The following is a 20994-nucleotide window of genomic DNA, read 5'->3' on the forward strand; positions in this document are numbered from 1 at the left end:
TTTAATTTGAGAGACAATCCATACAATTTTCTTGGCAACAATGTTGGAAGTGGTTTGCCATTGTCTTCTTCCTAGAGTTGAGTAACTGATCACTGCTGAAGTCATGCAGCTGGCTTTTGTGCCTAAACCAAAACCAAAACTCAAAGCTTTCTGGCTTCTAGCCCACAACTTTTAATGTGGCCCCAAGAGTCAAGTTTGATTCGAAAGTACAAACAAATGCACACCTTGGGATAATTAAGATACCAGTTTTTGCAATACAAGTTATAATTCACCTCACTGTCTTGCTGGTATGAAACAATCCAGACAATTAACTGAGCTGCAAGTCTCTTCAATGATAAGAGACAGGGACTGGAAAACTGGTAATTGCTCTTTGATATTCAAGCCAGATCTCTAAAAAAAGGGACTTTGGTAATCAGGCCCGTTCATATTTATTTTCAAAATGTAATAAGATTTTAAAAAATCAATGGTTACAATCACAGTTGGTGTGTACTAAATTATAAGTTTGATGAAACTTCATATCACGATTAAAAACATTGTTCCAACATTTTGATTTTAGTTTGAAAATATGGAGCTGAATTACCTGGAAATGTATTGGTCATTTTGATGTAAGAAGGCTAAAGGTAAAAATCTCCTTCAAGACTGACTCTCACAGATTTCATAACACTCCTATATTGTTTTCTTGGCAATACTGTAATAAAAAAGCTGTCACTACTTTGGGGGGAGGGGATTCCCCCCTTTTACATTTCACTTCTGCAAGTCCCAGATGGTCTCATCCAAATATTAAACTAGACTATATCTGCTTAGCTTTCTAGATCAGTCAAGGTTGACAAGTATTGCTACCTACTACAATTTGACCTAAGGTGTTTCCCTTAATTAAAGGATGGATGTAAAATTTACAACAGTTCTACTCTCATTATCTGTCTCCCTTAGCTGTCTATTTTTAACTGTGTAAAGTCTTGCTCCCAAATAACTGTTCTTGACTTATATGTGGGGAAAATGTTTTAGATCTTTTTCAATATAAAATGATTATAAAAGAGAAAGAAGAAAGCCAATTCTTCAGCATACCCAATGTGAATAAAACAAGGCATGTGTTGCCATGTAGATATGGACCATATGTAAATGCAGGTCTAGTCATGCTTCAAATTAAACCATTATGGTCTCTATTACATCATGCTCCAATTATTCTTTAGATTTTTAAAGAGGAAATTTGATACATTTTCCAAGCATCTAAACAATAACTATAGCAAAGAATACAACAGATGTCACTTTGAGCCCTGTATCACATATTGTTTAAAATGAGACCGAACATTTGTATTTTTTAGCACTATTGTTTCTGACTTAACACATACTTGACTCATTTTTGCAGATTCTATTAATACACAATATAATATTTTCCATATAATTTTAGTGCACAGGTGTCAAATTTGTGGCGTCCCATTGCCATCACATTTTTCCCCCTTTGCGGAGCTGGAGTGGGTGTGGCCTGCGAGTGATGCATCCGGCCCACGGGTTTGACACCGTTGCTTTAGTATATTATTCCCAAACTGATTTTAATCCTTCCTTTGCCCCCCAAACTGATGAATCTGCCCCACAACTACATGGATGATTCTGAAAAATAAAAAAGGGGAAATGGAAAAACTTTCTAATATGCTACACATGAAAGAGAAATATAGTTCAAGTAAGCTGAACAAGACAAACACCGGATATATGAACTTTCACCTACTACTAGAAGACGAAAAACTTCATCTCACTATGATCTATTTGCTTTCTGAAAGAAAAGTACTATAATCATGTCTATTGCTCATCCATAAGCATATGCCTATCCAATTTTTCTCAAACAGCATAGATAATAGTCACTTTTTAATATATATGTATAAATTTAAGAAACGGTCAACATAAAGTATTTGCAATACTGAAAGCTCACATTCCCTGTAACCTCAGCTGTCTCAATTGTCAGTTTCAAAGAATGTACAGATTCAGTTTTTTATTTACTAAGGAAATGTATATGCCTGCTCACGGTAACTCTAGTTCTTATAGAACATCCCCCCCTTCTCTCACTTGGAATTATAGTGGAAGAAAGGAAATCATAAAATGCATTGATGCACCAAAAGAAAACATCAAGGAACGGAAGGGATCCAATAATTTGAATTTCAGATGCCCTGAGAAAACTCAGGCAGGAAATGTTTACATGCCTCAGATAAATAGCTGTATTTACAGGAAGAATATCAGAGAATATAAATAGGTAATTCAAGATGGAAGAGAAATGAGGTAAATTAAATATGATGTAGAAAAAAAGTGATGGGAGATGTTCCTATAAACTACCAGCTTGGATTAAATTAATGTCTTGTTAAGTGTATTAAAACAAAAGTAATTGGCATATACTCTTTCAATTTTTCTCTGTATTTCACAAAATTACTTCCAAAATGAGATGCATAGACGACCATTCACATTTATTTTTGACAGCAGTAATTTCTTACTGAACTTATCTTCAAAAACAACATTAATTTTATCATACACAAACTTTCATGATGCCCCTTTTTGTAAACTCTAAGCAAAAAGCCTGTATCCCACCCATTGAAATAAAATAAAGGACTAGTATTAGAAGCAAATAGTTTACTGATAAAAACCCATGCCTGTAAGCCAAAATAAATCTCACCTGGGAGGGGAAAAAATCAGTTGAAAAAGTTCACGATCCCCAAATGTGGCTTTAAAATTACTACACGTGCATTTTTCTACATCACTTGGTGAAGCTCATCCTCAAGTAATATATCTCTCTTCCCAGCTTCCTGCTATACATCCATCAGTATCTTCCAAATTCCACTTGTACTGATATTATATGTATATATTATCAAAGATATATATATATTTGTGTTGTATTTGTACTGATAAATAAATAAAGGGAGACTAGGATAGATCTATTTCGAGCTAATTAGCTCTCATCAGCTAGCCATATCCTTACTGGGATTAGAACCCAGGCTGTATATATCTTAGGCAGGAGTCTTAACCACTAAGCCACGGGTTCTCTTCCTTATCAGTTGAGCCAGGGAAATAAGTATATATTTGTGTTACAACCCCTGGTATGCTTACATATGGGAGGAAGGTCACACTCCCTCTTTCTGTCCTTCGGCTTCATCACAGAAGACCATGCAGGCAGAAAACCATATTTTTATTTTTAATGTTGCCTTTTTTTATATTTGTGTTGTATTTGTACTGATAAATAATCTAATCCCAGTAAGGGTATGGCTAGCTGATGAGAGCTAATTAGCTCGAAATAGATCTATCCTAGTCTCCCTTTATTTATTTATCAGTACAAATACAACACAAATATAAAAAAAGGCAACATTAAAAATAAAAATATGGTTTTCTGCCTGCATGGTCTTCTGTGATGAAGCCGAAGGACAGAAAGAGGGAGTGTGACCTTCCTCCCATATGTAAGCATACCAGGGGTTGTAACACAAATATATATATATATATATATATATATATATATATATATGTATATGTATATGTATATGTATATGTATATGTATATGTATATGTATATGTATATATGTGTGTGTGTGTGTGGTGTGTGTGTGTGTGTGTGTGTTTCAACCCCTGGTATGACCAAATATATATATATATATATATATATATATATATATATATATATATAGAGAGAGAGAGAGAGAGAGAGAGAGAGAGAGAGAGAGAGAGAGAGAGAGAGAGAGAGAGAGAGAGAGATATCATCCATCCATCTGAAAAACAGACATTGCAATCTTCCAAAACTTAAAATATATTGCTCACTTAGCTTTCGTTAGCCTCTAACATCGTCAGAGTGTAAAAACTACCATTAAAGAGATACCTGCCTTTATACACCATTAATCAGTTTGGTGTATTATGGTGTATAAAGGCAGATATCTCTTTAATGGTAGTTTTTACACTCTGACAATGTTAGCAAAGGCTAACGAAAGCTAAGTGAGCAATATATTTTAAGTTTCGGAGATAGCTATGTCTGTTTCTTCTTTTATAAGTACACCTGGAACTTGGATTTTTAGGATAATTCACACACACACACACACAAACATATATACAAATACACACACACACACACACAACTTCTTTAGAGAAACAACCTTGGTGGCATTCAAAATTGAGTGCCAGAGATTAAATCCATAAACACTTGTGTGTTTTAAAAAAAAGCCTCCTGGCAGCAAGTCAAGACCACAGCCCTTTTATAGGTTTCCAGTCTTTAGAAAAAAGAGGCAATGGTTTACATCTATGCCTGAATGAGATACACAGCACCACATCTACATCATTTGTGTTCTGCTTTAATTAATCTCGATTAATGACTCTCGCCTCGAATCTATTTTTCACTTGACCACTCGACTACGACTACCCCGCAAACAGGGTTGTTGTGCCAACTCAAATTAAGCTATCTGGATATGCTCTCTCTCCTACCCTACCCCCACCCCAACCCCACAACCTCTCTAACCCCAAAATAGCAAATTAAAAAACCCCAAAGCCATGCCAAGAAACGGGAGCAGGGAAAGGGAGAGCGAAGCCCACGTTTCGGTCCTTAACTCCACGGAATGCGGCCAACCGGAGAAGCGAGGATGAAAGACACGTGCGTGTTTTTCGTGTTTTTTTTTTAAGGACCGTTTTATTTTATGAGGTCTCCATTCACGGTAGAAAATGAGGTCCGGCCAGGAGAAGGATGCAGAATCTTCCCCCGATTAAAAAGCATCCGAAGGCGAACACGCCCATTAAGGGGGGGGGGAATCTGCCTTCCCCCTCCGGTAGAAGAGAGAGGAGGGAACCGCCGCCAACCCTTCAGCCTTGTTATAACGGAGTCCCCTTCCGACCCCACGAGAAGCCTCCGCCGCGCCTCACCTCCTGAACTTCTCCTGGAGCCGCCGCATGGGGGGGCCAATCGACCCGCCCTTATTCGGGCCGGCGGTCGGCACGGGGGGCTCCCGGCAGCTCCTGAGGCAGCGAGGGCCGGAGTCCGGGCCCTCATTGGCTTGCCAGCCCGCGCCGAGGCAGCCCAAGCGCCGCACAGCAGGCCCCAAAGCTGCCTCCAACAACAGCAGCGACGCCGCTGCCGATGATTCTGTCCCGCCGGGCAAGCCGGCCCCAGCCTCCCGTTTTCAAGCGGCTCTGGCCCGCCTTCCAAGTGTCAGTCGGAGGCTGCCGGGGAAAACCCCGCCCACCTCCGAGGGGGGTGGGTGGGCGGGCGGGGGAAAACGAGAGGGGAACGGAAGCGGCGGCGGCGGCGGCGGCGCCGGCAGAACAATAGGCTGGAGCGCGCGAGGGGCGGTCGGGCGGGGAAGGGGCGCGCGAGGCAAAGAGCCGCCAGGCAGGCGCTTGCGCGCGGCCTCCCCCCCCCTCTTCCCGATGGCGCGCGCGGCTCACTTTTCCCTCGCTTCGAGGGGAAGGAGGCGAGGCGCGGGTTGCGGAGCGACTCATCTTTCCCGCTCCGCCGCCTCTTGGAAAGGAGAGTAGCTTTCAGAAACGGGGAGGGCACCGTGGCCTAGCGAATGGCTGCCGGAGGGCTGGCTGCGTGGCGTTGCTCGGTCCAGAGACCCTACGGCAGCGGGGGTAACAAGCCGCCTCCGCCTGGTCGTCGAAAAAAGGCGCACGATTTAAAGCGTGCTCGCCGGAGGCGCGTCTGCTGTGGGCCGCCCTTTTCATAGCAAAACGATTTGCTACGGCTTCAAAATTCCCCCCCAGCACCCTTCGCCGGTGCAGGCATTCCGCTGGTCATTCCCAGAGAGGAAGCTGCTTGCTTAAAAAAAGCCACGAAGGGATGTTTCGCTGATAATTAAATGACCTACCCGTGAAAGAGAGGGCCTGCTGCCTCTCTGCACCATCTGTTGCTCTGGTCTCGTCTGATTAGGGAAATTTTGCTTTTGTTTCATTTATGACTGGCCTGTCCTCCAAACATTGTGCTTAGTAATTCCTCTTCCAAAATTCCTCTCCTCTAATCCCGTGAGGTAAATTGGGCTGAGAGACTGACTAGCCCAACATCATCCAGTGGATATTACAGAGGGCTGTAGGATATATGCATGGCTTATGAGGTTTCCACACCTATTAGCTTGTTCCTGTAGGGAAATTGGACTTAAGAGGCAAGTCTGATCCAGCAAGGCAGTTGCTTTTGGAAAGCTTGCTTCCAGAAGTAGTGGGAGCTTCATCAAAAGAGACTGGATTGCCATCTGTCAAAAATGATGTAGGGTCTGCTTGGGGGTGGGGTGGGGTGTTGGACTAGATGACCAACAAGATCCCTTCCAACTCTGTGAATCTGTAAAAATAGCCTTGCATCTGTATTTTCACAGTTCCAGTTCAACTCTTCAATATACCGTGTTTCCCCGAAAATAAGACAGGGTCTTATTTTTTTTTGACCACCAAAATAAGCGCTTGGCCTTATTTTCAGAGATGTCTTATTATTTTTGAGGTGCAGGAGATGGCAAGTGTGGTTACCTCGTGGCTGCTGCTGGGTTGCAGTATTTTCGGAGAGGGTTTATTTTTGGTGGAGGGCTTATTTTAGCGCATGCGCTCAAAAGCCCGGTGGGGCTTATTATCTGGGGAGATTTTATTTTCAGGGAAACAGGGTAACACTTTTGAGTCTTTTAAGAGTTTGGCTCAGTGTTTCTATTTGAAATTGACCAAGTCAGAAACGGGTAGAACCATTCACTCCTTTCTGTCCTAGGTCCCTGGTGTCCTGTATATGAGCATTTTGTCCGAACGTGCTTCTTGCTATTAAAAGAAAGGGCTACTGCTTTAACTGCTGCAGAAATATGCTCTGTGGTACTCTGATTTCTGAAATGTGTGTGTTGTAAATTTAATTTACCATACCTGTTGGTTTTAAAATAGGAATAACGATCTTTTAAAATATAAATCACAAAACAATAGCAGTGGATGAAAAACAGTGGACCCATCCTCCCATGCTTTTATGAATACTAAAAATTCACAAGCCTGACAATTTCTTCATCCACTCCACGTCCCATTACCAGGAACCCCAACATACCACATAGCCAGAGAACCCACAAAAAATAAGGAATAAAAGTGGACATCTCACAATAGGGAGCAAATATTCTACCAATTGCACACTACAGTGCCTCCAGAAAATTAAAATTAAATTGGTTGTATCCTTAACGATTTATACTGATATTGTTTCCTGATTGCTTATTTGTACCCTATGACTAAGTGTTGTACCTTATGATTCTTGATGAATGTATCTTGTCGTATCTTGTCTTTTTATGTACACTGAGAGCATGTGCACCAAAGACAAATTCCCTATGTGTCCAATCACACTTGGCCAATAAAGAATTCTTCTAACGACCTAAAAGTAGAAGATAAAATTATGGTTTCATTTAATGTCACAGCACTCTTTACATCCATAGATCTAGAACTAGCGGAAAAAATTGATGATAGCCATATTCACAACATGCCCAACCTACCCAAATACACTAATATCAAAATACTTAGAATCAACCTCTGCCTCATTAAATGTTTTCAGTTTGAAGAGCAAATATACCAACAAATCAAAGGAATGCCCAAGGGATCAGCACTCTCGGGACTCATTGCAGTGTCTAGAACAATGTTTCTCAAACTTGGCGACTTTAAGTCCTGTGGACTTCAACTCCCAGAATTCCCCAGCCAGCTATGCTGGCTGGGGGATTCTGGGAGTTGAAGTCCACAGGACTTAAAGTCACCAAGTTTGAGAAACACTGGTCTAGAAACTGGCACTTCTCCACATAGGCAGAAAAATATGGATCTGTTATGTTGACAACACCATCGTAATAAAAAAGGAATAACTAGAGAAGATACATGAAACAACAATATCTTCAAATGAATGAAATTCATGAGGCAAGAAAAAAATATACATATTACTCTTCCTAGATAGCCTCATCTGAACAGGAAATTTTGGCATATTACAAACTCAATTCTATTGAAACTCCATACTAACAGAGTGCTCCATTACAAAAGTAACAACTCAGCCTTCCACCAGGGGAGCTATGTAACAACATTATTCAGATGAATAGATGAATACAAACGGTGCAGCAACTAGGAACACCAGAAAAAAGAGACTGCCAACATTTTACATACCAGAATGCTAATATATAACATCTTCCAACACAATGATATGCCTGCAACTTTATAAGTACCTGATCCTACTGTACTGTACTGTACTGAACATACTATAACACACCAAAACAAGCTATGAAAAGGATAACACTACTATATACCCAAAATATCTCTCAAACAATCAACAGACTATTACATTTTACCCAGTGGTGGGTTTCCGATCCCGTTGCAACCAGTACTCTGCAACGGGGCTGGGCATCCGCCATGTGCATGCACGCAAGTGCGCACATGCTTACCCACTGTCCGTGATGCTCCAGCTGCTCGGCAGAGCGTCATAAAGGCACCGTACGCTCTGTGTGCATGTGCAAATGCCCCGGTCGGCTTAAATAGTGGTAAGGAGAGCGGGCAGGCAGGTGGGCCCTCCGGAGCACCGTACCCAAATGGTACCTGGTGCTTTCAGCAGGCACCAGTACGCCCGTACCGGGGGGGTATTGGTTGTATCCCACTACTGACTTTACTCCACAACATCACTATAGTACAAAAACCAACTAAAGCCTCCAAAGCTTCTTAAGTAAACCAAAAGACCTTGTAGCCCAGGGGTGTCAATCTTGATTTCATTGAGGGCCGCATCAGGGTTGTGTTTAACCTTGGAGGGAGTAGGAGTGGCTGGGGTGTGTGTGGCCAGCTTGACATCACTCCTGTCAGCAGCACCTTTGGTGGCCTGGGTGGCGCTGAGGGATCCATTGTCTCCAGCAGAGGAAGGTGAGACCAGAGAAACCCTTGTCCTCCAGAGGAGTCTTGCTGTCTGCTGGTGGCAAAGTGTTAAGGCAGGACTTCCTTCTTCCCTCCCTCCCTACTTGCTCTCTTCCCATCTTTCCTTTTTCTTTGTCTTTCCTCTTTCCTTTTCTCCTTTCCTGTATCTTCTTGGAGGTTCAATGCAAAAGGGAACACATTTCTCCTTTTGCTTTGCTTTGCTTTTAGTTTGTTTTGCTAGCCTCTGCCAGTGAAAACGGACCTCGAGGGGGTGCACACGCCCCCCTCCCATCCTGTTTTCAGCCTGGATGGCCTCTTGCAGCCCTCTGCCAGCGAAAACGGAGCCCGAGGGGGGTGCTCCATCCACCCCTAGCCAATCCTTCATTATTTCTAGGGTGGCACTACAGGCCAGATCTAAGCACCCCATGGGCCGAATCCGGCCTGTGGGCCTTCAGTTTGACACCCCTGCTGTAGCCCAAGAAGAAAAAAATGTGACATCTATAACACACAATATGAGGGCTGTAAAAGCCATTATGTAGGACAAATAGGCAGAAGACTAGTAAAGTGCATCCATAAACACCTAGCTAGCACTAGCAATCAAAGACACAATGAAAATTCCCTACTCTCACAACTCATGGACAGACTCAATCATAGTTTCAGTTGGGAAACTGTGCATCTTAGACCAAGCTAAACGCAAAAATGCTAGAGTCGTGATGGTGAAGGTGAACCTATGGCACATGTGCTGGAAGTGGCATGCAGAGCCATCTCTCCGGGCACACCAGCCATTGCCTGTTGCTCTTCTGAGTTCTGGTGCACAGATGCATGCCAGTCAGCTGGTCTTTGTGCGCATATACACACCATAAACGGGAAGACCAAGTGGCCAGTGCACATGTACACACCAGAAGCCAGAAGTTCAGCGTCCCAGCGCATGCATGAGCACCAGGGAGCTGCTCTTCTGATTTCTGAGCCCTCACCACCACCACCCCGTGTTCCCGTTTCGGTACTCAGTGCCAAAAAGGTTCACTGACACTGCTGGAGTATTCCTGGATGTTTGGCATTTAGACAAATCAAGCATCAATAGAGACAGAGTAATGAACCAAATTTACACATCATTCAAAAGGGAGAAAAGCTAAGAAGGAAACAAAAATACCAGAACACATCCTCTCCAGCAGACTACATCCATATAAGCAGGATGTAGGCCAGAGATACAATCAAGCAGAAAACAATATCTACTAAGGAACTACCAAGGAGGAAACCACACTCCCAATCAACATTGGCAGGGCAAGCAACTAACTATATATAAACAGGGAGCAAACCCCACACTTGCTAGCACTGCTGATGTTATCTAGTCAGGTAGTGAAACATCTGCAGGCGAGCAGCCAACTTACACAGCACCAAGGACTCCACAACTCAACCCTGAGCTACATGCCGTATTTCTCATCTATTGAAAATATGAATATGATTAAAAATAGGTTTGAACAGAATTTTGCAAACAGACAGTCAAAAGATTGCCTTCTAAAAAAAGAAGACAAGTAGGAAAAGCATCTAGGAGCAGCTAGAAAATAAAATTAAAAAACCTGCAGTACCTGTTTGCAGGATGCCTGGCCTCGTGAGTTGAAAATAATCATCTTATTTCACTTTTTTAACCTTCCTTCTCAACAGAATGAAGATGTCTCACTTTTTTTGTTGAAGGTGAACCATTTTGGAAAATGATATAGAAAGTGCAATAAATTATAGTGCTTAAAATAAATGTTAACTTGGATCTAAAGGTTTTTTTCCCTAAATAGAAGGAATTTTTTGTAACTGTTCTATACTGTGTATTTTTTCTATCCATTGGTTCTATCAACCAATCTGCTGTTGTATGATTCTGATAAGCCTAGAATGCTCTTGAACATTTAGCAATCTTCCTTTTTTTGTGTATGTCATTCTTACAGAAGGACTGAAATATACTTGATTTGCTGCTATGTCAATTTCAAACACTTTTTTTTTTGAATAAGTTCCCCAACTTTTCTTTCTCCAGATATTTTCGAATATTTCATCAAGAGTAAAAACTAATTCTAACATCATTTCAGACAACCATAACTGCAAAATTATCAGTTCTCACATAGATTATCAGCACTAGGAATACATCTACCTCGAAGCTATGTATCACTTAATAGGTTTATTGTATTTTTAAATTTGCTGTGTACCTTTCATAGTAAGTTTAACATTTGATGCCCAGTAGAATAAAATGAATAAACCTGAACACAAACAACCAACATTGATCTCTATAGTGATCTTTATACAGGTAACTATGGCAGTACAGGTAGTTCTCGAGTTACATAATTTCATTTATGACCATTAGAAATTACATCAGCACTGAAAAAAGTGATGCATGGCTGTTTTTCACACTTATGATTGTTGCAGCATCCCCATGGTCATGTGATTAAAATTCAGACATTCGGCAAATGACTCATATTTAGGACCTTTGCAGTGTCTTGGGGTCATGTGATAACCTTTTACAACCTTCTGACAAGCAGTCAATGGGGAAGTCCGATTTGCTTAACAGCCATGTTACTATCTTATAGTAACTGTATAATAACTGTAGTAATTTATGTGGCAAGAAACCCCATAAAATGGAACAAAACACACTTAACTGTCTCACTTAGCAACAGTAATTTTGAGCGCAATTGTGGCTGTAAGTCAAGGATTACCTGTATCTACTTTAAAACTGGACCTTATGTTAAGGTCAAGTGGAGTTTAGAAAATCAGTTTTCCTCAAGGTTTCCTGGAATCTGTGTGACAGCCACTTGCTTAATAATTAAGAAAATATTAACATCTGGGAGAGGAGGAGCCAATGTCGCAATGAGACAACGTGCGATCTCAATTCTCTGAGATCGCCGTTGATACTTTTGCTGCTGGGTGGTCCAAACGGACCTAAACCATCCCGCAGAGACGGTGAATGGGAAGAATATGTCCTGCTAATCTCAGGGACATCGCAAAGTCCCTGATCATTCCAGGAGAAGTTCTTCTAGCTGGTGACAAAAGCACAGCCCCTAGGCTGATGAGGTCGGGGCGGCTCCAAAACGGAAGGATATGGAAAGAGAAACTGTTTTCAGCTGGTGAGGAATTTTTACCGTTTTAAAAGAGACTGTCTATAAAAAACTTAAACTTAATTTAAATTTGAGAACAGAAGAAATAAGTCACGGAATTAAGCTTTGAATGGTTTTGGACAGTGGGTTATCTTACTTTTTAAAGGCTATTTTCATGGATGGAATTTATGCAAGCCTTTTAAAACGAATGGATTAAGTTTTCTTCTATCTTTTTTTCATTATTATTTTTTGCAACTTATGGACTAAAATTCTCCTTCTTCATTACTGCGTGTGTTTTTCTCTTTTTCTTCTCTATTTCATTCAAGAATTTGACTTTTTTAAAACTTGGAATAAAAAAGATACAAAAAGCAACAAAGAAAATTGTAACAACAGGGGGAAAGACGACACTGCTACTCAGAGGCTGGAGGTTTGTGTATTGGAAACAAAACACCTTTATTTTCCTCACTGATTATTCTGGCTTGGCACTGCAAGGTCTCACTGTTTTGTCTATAGGGAGTGATAAGAAGAAAAACATACAGATGTGCCTTTGAAGTATATCTTTAACCAGAGAAAAGTGAAAATAAGACCTTATTGTGAATTTATGCTTAATCTTATAAAAACCTTCCAAGCCAGAGCAGCAGTGTTTGTCAGCTGGAGATAATGGCACAATCTCAACAGCAGAAAGAAACTTTAGGTTTGCAAAAGATATTGTTAGAAATTCAGAAATTATCAAACACATTTGAGAGGACGGAGAAGAAGTTGGAAAATCTAGAGCAGTGGTTTCCAAAGTGGGCCATACCACCCTCTGGGGGGCAGTAGGATGACTTAGGGGGGCGCTAAGAGGCAAGGGGGGCAGCAGGCAGCAGAGAAGGAGCTGCGCTGAGCCTACAGCTTCAGCTGACCAGCCTGTCATAAATACCCTTTCTTCGTTGATCTACTCGATACTACCACTGCTGCTTCTCGCTGCTGCTGCTGTCCGCCGCGGCAACTTAAGCAACAGCAGAATCGATCCTAACTATCAGTGGCCTCAACCACCACCCAGCAAAAGAGAGAGAGGGGGGGAGAGAGTTAGAGGAAAAATATACAGAGAGTGTGCAACCGAGCAGAGGAGGGGAGGGAGTCGAAACAACTAAATCGGAAGACACCGAGTTGCTCCCACGCAGCGGCTATGCACACGCCGCTCAGGCTTTTTTTCTCCCCTCTCTCCAGACTGAGCGCCACGGCTCAGAACGTGCATGCTCCCTGAGCCCACCGCAGACATGGGCCACTCTCGTCCTCCCCCCTTCCTGTCCTGTCAAATGGTTGCTTCTGGCCTCTTGCATACCGCACATTCCTTGGGGTAGCCAGTCAGTCTGTGCACGCTCCGCCGATCCGCGCACTGTGCATCAAGGATGGCAGTATCGCGTTCCGCAGGCAGGAAGCCCTCTTTTCTGCGCACGCGCGAAGGGCAATCCCAGGACCGGGGATCCCCATATGTGCGTGTGGCAACTAAAATATTGGGACAACTCCATCATTTTACAGGGGAATGGATGTCTGAGAACAATTATGCCAAGTGCCTATCTATGAGTAAGTACCGTATATACTTGAGTATAAGCCGAATTTTTCAGCCCACTTTTTGGGCTGAAAAATCCACTTCGGCTTATACTCCAGTGAACCAAAAAAAAAGGAGGGAAGCTTCTGCAAAGACGAGTGACAACAAGTCTCCCAGGCTTTAATTTGCCGAGCTGTGTGCACGCGCCTGTTTTCCACGGCGTGGAGCAGCGGCGAGATTCTGGGCGGCGAGCGATGATTCCGGGGGCCATCAGTGGGGGGGGCAGGGTCCCCCCTCGCGTTCCTCATCTTCCCGGATGGCCCCTGGAATCATCGCTCGCTGCGCAGAATCTCGCCGCTGCTCCACGCCGTGGAAAACAGGCGCGAGCGTACAGCTCGGCAAATTACAGCCTGGGAGACTTGTCACTTATGCAGAAGCTTCCCTCCGGGCGCCCGCTTCCCTCCCTCCTCTCGGGCTTCGGAGGGAAGCTTCTGCATAAGTGACAAGTCTCCCAGGCTGTAATTTGCCGAGCTGTACGGGCGCGCCTGTTTTCCACGGCGTGGAGCAGCAGCGAGATTCTGCGCAGCGAGCGATGATTCCAGGGGCCATCCGGGAAGATGAGGAACGTGAGGGGGGACCCTGCCCCCCCCCACTGATGGCCCCCGGAATCATCGCTCGCCGCCCAGAATCTCACCGCTGCTCCACGTGTGGAAAACAGGCGCGTGCGCACAGCTCGGCATTCATCTCAATTCAGGCAAAACAGGCTGCCTCCTGAGAATAAAAGCAAAGCGGGGAAAGAAGTGTGAAGAGCCTGAGCTTTAAAATAGTAATACTAGAGAGTAAATAGAGGGGGAGGGGGAAGAAACAAGGGACCAGTGTTAAACGTTTCCTCCGGCACTGCTTGCTCGATTTCCGGACTCCGCGGATTCAAGCCAGGGAATCCTTTCTCAAGCGATGCCTCTTCTCCCTGCCTTCCCACCCAGTCAGATCCTCTGCTGGCTCCCGCGCGCAGGACAAAAGCTGCCTGGACCCCAGCGTCGATCCACACTCACCTCTTCGTCCTTCTCCTTCCCCCCCAAGCTTAACCGAAGCAACAATCAGTCCCGCCCATTAGGGTATCCCACCTCCGCTCTCCAACAGAAGAAGCAAGCCACCACCCCTCCCGCTCTTAGAATGGTTCGTTCCCTTCGGGAAAAGAGTTAGAAAGCAGGACCGAAGAACATATTAAAAGGGGGGTGGGGGAGGAAGAGAAATTGTAATCTCGGGCTCATATTCTCGTGGATGTAAGAGACGTTAGAACAGCTTTTCACCGGATCGCTCTGCATCCGTTTTAACGTTTCCCGAATCGTGACTTTGGAGTACCAAGAGAGGTAATACCTTGGAGTGTTTTTACACTAATTTCCAATTCCATCCATGCACTTATAAAAGCATTCCAGAAAATACAACTTAGCTATACCCGGTAGCTAAGTTTGGCTAAAGTTTTTTTCTAAGTGGCAAAGAAAGACCCATTGTCTTCAACTCTGCCATGGGAAGAATCGTTGGGTCCGGTGAGCAGCCTTTCCTTCAGACCTCCTGCTCGACAAATTAAAGCCTGGGAGACTTGTTGTCACTCGCCTTTGCAGAAGCTTCCCTCCCTTCTTTATTGTGTAAGAACCAACAACTTCAACTATTTTCTTAATTAGCACAATTAGAAAAAAAATGCCTGTTCCTGCTTGACAGCTCCTTTAAATAGGTGACTGTCAAACAGCCAATCAGTGGCGGGCATCACTCCGGCCTAAATGGCAACCAATCCAGATTGCGATACTCTACATAAATTGCTTCAACTTCTATCCTCAAAACAACACTATAGGGCACTGCAAACCAGAACAATTACTAGACACAAGAACAGATTTTTCCTGAACGCCATCACTCTGCTAAACAACTAATTCCCACAACACTGTCAAACTATTTACTAAGACTGTATTACTATTATTCTTCTCATCCTTCCTATCACCTATCTCCTTCCAGTTATGACTATACCAATGTTGATTGCTTTTTTACAACTTATATTTTTCTGCTTGTTTCCTAGTATGATTTACTTATTAGTAACCTAGGACTATCACTAAGTGTTGTCTCTTATGATTCTTGATGAATGTATTTTTTCTTTATTTCCTTTTATGTACACTGAGAGTACCAAAGACAAATTCCTTGTGTGTCCAATCACATTTGGCCAATAAAGAACTCTATTCTATTCTATTCTATTCTATTCTATTCTATTCTATTCTATTCTATTCTATTCTATTCTATTCTATTCTATTCTATTCTATTCTGTGTAGAACATTCATAAGAGAAATCCCATTACAGCAGTTTAGAAATAACAATTAAATGGCTATGTACATCTCCAGCAGGTGATGCCCCTTTTCAGAGTGGGGAAATTTTGTCTGGGTTTTAATGAAAGGAGCCATATAAGAAACACTGATTCTTCCTTTATTTTGATATAATTTTGCAAAAACACTTAGGGCCCCACGATCTATTTCTCTTGCCTTCTCCACTTTCAGCCCTTCTTTGTTTGTTTTTTTTAGCAAGGAAAAAACTTGTTCCAGATTTTCTCAGGTTGTCAGAAGAAGCAAAAATAATAATTTGGAAGGAAGATGGCATTCCCTTAGATTAGCACAATGAGCTTTGCAAATATTTACAAATATTTATTTTTGAAATTTACCGTGAGCTGCTGCATTTCCCAGCCTCGGCTTATATTCGAGTCAATAACTTTTTCCAGTTTTTGGGGGTAAAATTAGGGGTCTCGGCTTATACTCGAGTCGGCTTATACTCAAGTATATACGGTAAGTAAATCTTTATTACGGTCAAAGACCAGCAATCTATGAGTAATAAAAGCTTCAACAGGAATGTTAGTCATACTTACCTGATAATTCCATACAACTTTCTGGGAACCGTTAGAATTCCTCTTGATGAAAGAGGAGTTGGGATATTCTTGAAAGTCTACATTTCAAGAAGAAACACAGATCCAGAATATCACTGCTATATTTATTTGACTGATGAAATATTGGGACAACCCCATCATTGGGCATATTTTCATATTTTCTTAGTGCCCTAAATTCAGTTGTGTAGTCTTCACAAATGGTTCTACTAATAAATTTCAAGTTGTGCTAAGTGTTATATGTAGTAATACACAATTGTTGTTTCCCATTACTGCCATAATGTGGAGTCTACAAATGGTTAGTCCATGAAATTGTATGAAACTCACTAAACTCATACCAACCGTTGGATAGCTGGGATTTTTTTCCCAGTCACTCAGTAATGTGAGGAAAACATGGTAGTATGATTTCCCCTCCATCAAACCTATAGGGTGTCCGTTGTGTTTGGAATCAAATCTTGTGAACATGACATTCAAGTCATTTTTAGCTTTAAGAGAATAATTTAGGAGTATACCGCTTCCAATAAATTACCATCTAAAAGGCATTTTAAGAAATGTAATGTTATTTCAGTTTTTTAAAATTTTGAAAACAATGATGTAGAAAATGCTTCTTTAAAAAAGAAATATCCAAGTGCAAATTGCAAATGCATTTTTTATTTATTTACGATTGGAAACATTTTATTTTTCAAATGGGTGGGGGGCCATTAAGAATATACTATTTTATGGGATATGCTCGCAATTGAAATCTAACAAAATTCCTTTTAAAGAAACTAAACTCTAGTCATGCTGGAAAACTGATTTATAATAGACAGTGAAGGTGGCAATAGATCTTTGTGTGATGAAATATTTAAAAACAAATCAATGTTACCTGTCATACCGAACTGACAGTGAGATCAATCTGACAGTTATCATGCCTTGACAAAGGAAAATATTTAGAATTTCTTTTAACAAAATTCAAGATTTGTAACTAATTGTTTAAAAGCTCTTACAATAGACAATATGGATAGCACTGTGAAATAGGTACATATAAGAAAACACTGTGAGGAATGTACTGTATGTATGTCAGACAAAGTCCTTTGGATTTGTTCCAAGTTGGACTCCGGGCTTGGGGAGAACCAGAGGTGGGTTGCTCCCGGTTTGGCCCGGATCGGGCGAACTGGTAGTAGTGGCGGTGGAAGGCTCCGCCCACCTGCCCAGATGCTTCTGCACATGCACGAACTGGTATTAAAATTTTGGAAACCCACCACTGGGGAGAACCTCTGGAGGTGACTCTTAGAGGCAGTGATTCACCCCCTTCTTAAGAAGTCATTGTTGCTAGACAATTATTATCCAGTTTACCTTAATTTCTTTAGGACAGGTTGTAGAGAAGGTGGTCATATAATAGCCAGAGAGAATTCTGGAAGAAGCAGGCTATCCAGATACATTACAGTCAGGTTTCAGGCTTAGATTGGGACCCAAACAGCATTGCTTGTGCTTGTGGATAACATTTGGTGAGTGCAGGAGGGATGTGCATTCCTCTTCACCTCTTGGTGGCCTTCAACAACATCAGGCATGATAATCTTCTGTAATGGCTCTGAAGAGTGTATGGCACTGTGTTGGCTAGTTGTCTTTCTTTTTCCTGGGCTGGTTGTAGTTGGTATCGATGGTGGGGAAGCCCAGCCCTCTGCCCCTCCTTTGCAGGGTTCCTTGGAGCTTGGTTCTCTGTCTTTCCCTGTTTAACGTCTACATGGAGCCCATGTGTGCATGTGGTCACCTGATGGCACCATACCATCAGAATGCCAATGATACCCAGTTTTTATATCTCTACCCCTGACCATCCAAATGAAGATGTGGAGGTTCTGTCTCAGTGAATGAAGGCTGTATGAGGAACAACAGGCTTCAGCTCAATCTTAACAAGATTCAGTGGCTTTAATTATTAGGGCCCCCTGATTTTGAAAAGTTTCCACCACTAATTTTGAATGGAATGGAATTATCCCAAACAGAACCTGTGTACAATTTGGGAGTCATTCTGGACTCACATCTCCTGTTCAAGGAATGTGTGTACCAGTAGTGCCTGTTATTGGACCACAAGCGCCTGTTCTTGGACCATGACCTTGCTCATGGTCACTCATTCCTAGTCACCTCCTGAATGGACTACTGGAATGTGATTTACATAGGGCTGCCCTTGAAGACCATCTGGAGGTTACAGCTGGTACAAACTGCAATAGCACAAGCAGGTATGTGTGTATTCCTTGATCACTGCAAGTTATACCTTTGCTCCATGAGCTGCACTAGTTATCTGTATGCTTCCAGATTCAATGGGTGCAATTATTTGAGGGACTGTCTTCCCTGATAATGTCCACCTGTCTCATTAGGTCTGGCAAGACAAGCATGCTCTGGGTCCTGTCGTGGTGTAGCCTTGGAACACAGCCTTTTCTGTGGTGGCTCCTGCCCCTTGGAACATTATCCCTCCAGAGAATAGATTGGTTCTGACCCTGATGACTTTTTGTAAGGTCCTAAAGTCACTGGGTTTTATCACTGGATTTAGGGATCCGGATATGGCAGAGCCCGTGCAGGGGTTGGGCTAACTTGGGAATGTTTATTTTTTAATATTGGCTGCTTGTTGTATTTATGCACTTTTTAAAATGTGGCTTTGTGTTTTTATATAGTTTTTAATTGTAGCTAGTTCCCCAGAGTCATGAATTAGGGATAAGCAAACATATAAATTAAATAAATAGAATTATCTCATTTTCCGCCTCGCAACAATTCTTAGATTTTGTGCCCGAGGACAGGAAAGCAACCAGTGTAATCTCAACTTTAAAAAGGGATGGGGGGGGGGAGGGGACTGAATAGAGAAGATTAAAAATCAGCTTCATAAAGAATGACATCATGCTGGTTTCCCCTCATGTTTTCCCCTGAAATATCTAATCATGTGGGAGATCCTGACATAGAAAAAATACAACATATCAAAGGTTTACCTGTCAGGATTTTTTATTTTCAAACGTATCTCAGTCACTCTGAATTATGTATGTATGTGTCCTTTAAAAAATATATGGATATATTTGGAGGGACAGATTTATACAAATATAGGATCAGAGGCAAGGATCTAGCAGTTCCTTCAATAGCTTAACTTTTCAGCCTTCACTTTGTGTAGTCAGTGCAGTCTTCCCAATGTATCACTCGAGTCTGAGGAAAGGAAGATCAAGGACGAAAGACAAGAAGAAAAGAGATATTCCTACGTGATAAGCCGATGCTGCATAGCAATTCTAAATGAGTTTGTACCAGCAGTAACCAAGCTCCCATAGGAAGCCTGGTGACAGCAGTAGATATTTTACACATTTCACACAAAAACTTCAATGAGGTGGTGCATTCACAGCTCCCGCAATCATTTCATCAGGGCTGGTCTGTGTGCCATCACGCACACGCAGGCATTCCTCGAATGAAAACAAAAACCGGGCAAAACATTTTCAAGTCTGGCACTGAACAAGAAGAGAAGAGAACAGACAACAACTTTTCTTAACAGCAATCAGCTTGAGTGCTTATTTAAATGCTGGTCCAGATGTTACATAGAAAGGCTACCGTGCTCCCAAGAATACTCACTTTTCCACTTTTTCTGTGCTTTCACATAGATCCTTGGTAGCCCAGATTTCCCTTCTTCTGTGACAGGAGCAGTCAGCCATCTCACGGGGGAAAAGAGCTTGTAGGGCAGGGTCCTTCCCAAGCAACAGCAACACAATCAGGTAGGGATCCTTGCCTCCTCCTGCCTGTAGGACGCTGATTGACCTTGTTTAGTCCTCTTGAAAAAGAAGAGTGAAAAAGAAAACATGAACACTGGCAGGCTTAAGAACTAGTTCACCCACCGTAAGAGAGTGAAGCAAGAGATGAGTAACACCCACGTGACTCTTCTGGTTGGTAATTATCTGGGAAAAGAAAGCATTTAAGAAAGAACTTTGCTTTACAAAGTTGTGTTAGAAGTGTCCCGGGGAGCAAAGGTGATTGCTGCTTGACCCTTTCTTCCCTCTATATAACAATAAGCCTTTAAAATCAACAACAAATTCATGAGTTCATTAGCTTAGTGTCTTTTTAATAATTGCTCCATCTCTGTATTGGGACAGGGCTTCTTAGGGTGTGGGTCCCCCCACCCTAAAAAACTCCTATGTGCTGCAAGAGCAAAACTACAAATTAGACTCTAAAACTACTGGTTGTTTTTGGTTCCTTCCTGAATTTTAAAAGGGGAGGGTACCATTATACCAGGGGTGTCCAAACTTGGGAACTTTAAGACTTGTGGACTTCAACTCCCAGAATTCCCCAGCCAGCATGGCTGGCTGGGGAATTCTGGGAGTTGAAGTCCACAAGTCTTAAAGTTCCCAAGTTTGGACACCCCTGCATTATACTGAGAGGAGGGCAGGATGTTGCATAAGACCCCAGAGCCCCAGAGAAGACAAAATGTTCTGGTCCATTTGCCTTGACTCATGCAATGGGGACATATGCGGCAGAAGCCAGTTTGGTCTGGAGCAGGGGTGTCAAACTCAATCCCATTGCAGGCTGCATCAGGATTTTGTTTGCCCTTGGCGGCTGGGGTGGGCGTGGCCTAGTCGTCATAACCAACTGGGTAGGTTGGGGCAGGGTTAGCCGGAGCCGGAGCAGCACAGGCTGGTACCTTGCCCTCTCCGGGGCAGCCC

The 20994-nt window shown here is 42.5% G+C and overlaps 1 protein-coding gene across 3 annotated transcripts in view; it reads right to left on the bottom strand.

Moving 5' to 3' along the window:
- Positions 1 to 20226, bottom strand: part of MMD (monocyte to macrophage differentiation associated) — a 48489-nt gene extending 28263 nt beyond the window's left edge. The window contains exons 1-2 of one of the 3 annotated variants that reach the window (XM_081939843.1): positions 20209 to 20226; positions 19913 to 20108 (exon numbers count right to left, since the gene is read on the bottom strand). In XM_081939843.1, coding sequence (XP_081795969.1) covers positions 19913 to 19992 — 80 coding nt within the window. In that variant the 5' untranslated portion in view covers positions 19993 to 20108; positions 20209 to 20226. Of the gene's footprint in view, positions 1 to 4872; positions 5238 to 5816; positions 5923 to 19912; positions 20109 to 20208 lie in introns of those variants that run through there. The other 2 variants (XM_081939845.1, XM_081939844.1) reach the window with 2 other exon arrangements.
- Between the last annotated feature and the right edge of the window lie 768 nt (positions 20227 to 20994).

Source organism: Natrix helvetica (assembly GCF_964273705.1).
Source record: "Natrix helvetica genome assembly, chromosome: 1".
NCBI classification, from domain to species: Eukaryota; Metazoa; Chordata; class Lepidosauria; order Squamata; family Natricidae; genus Natrix; species Natrix helvetica.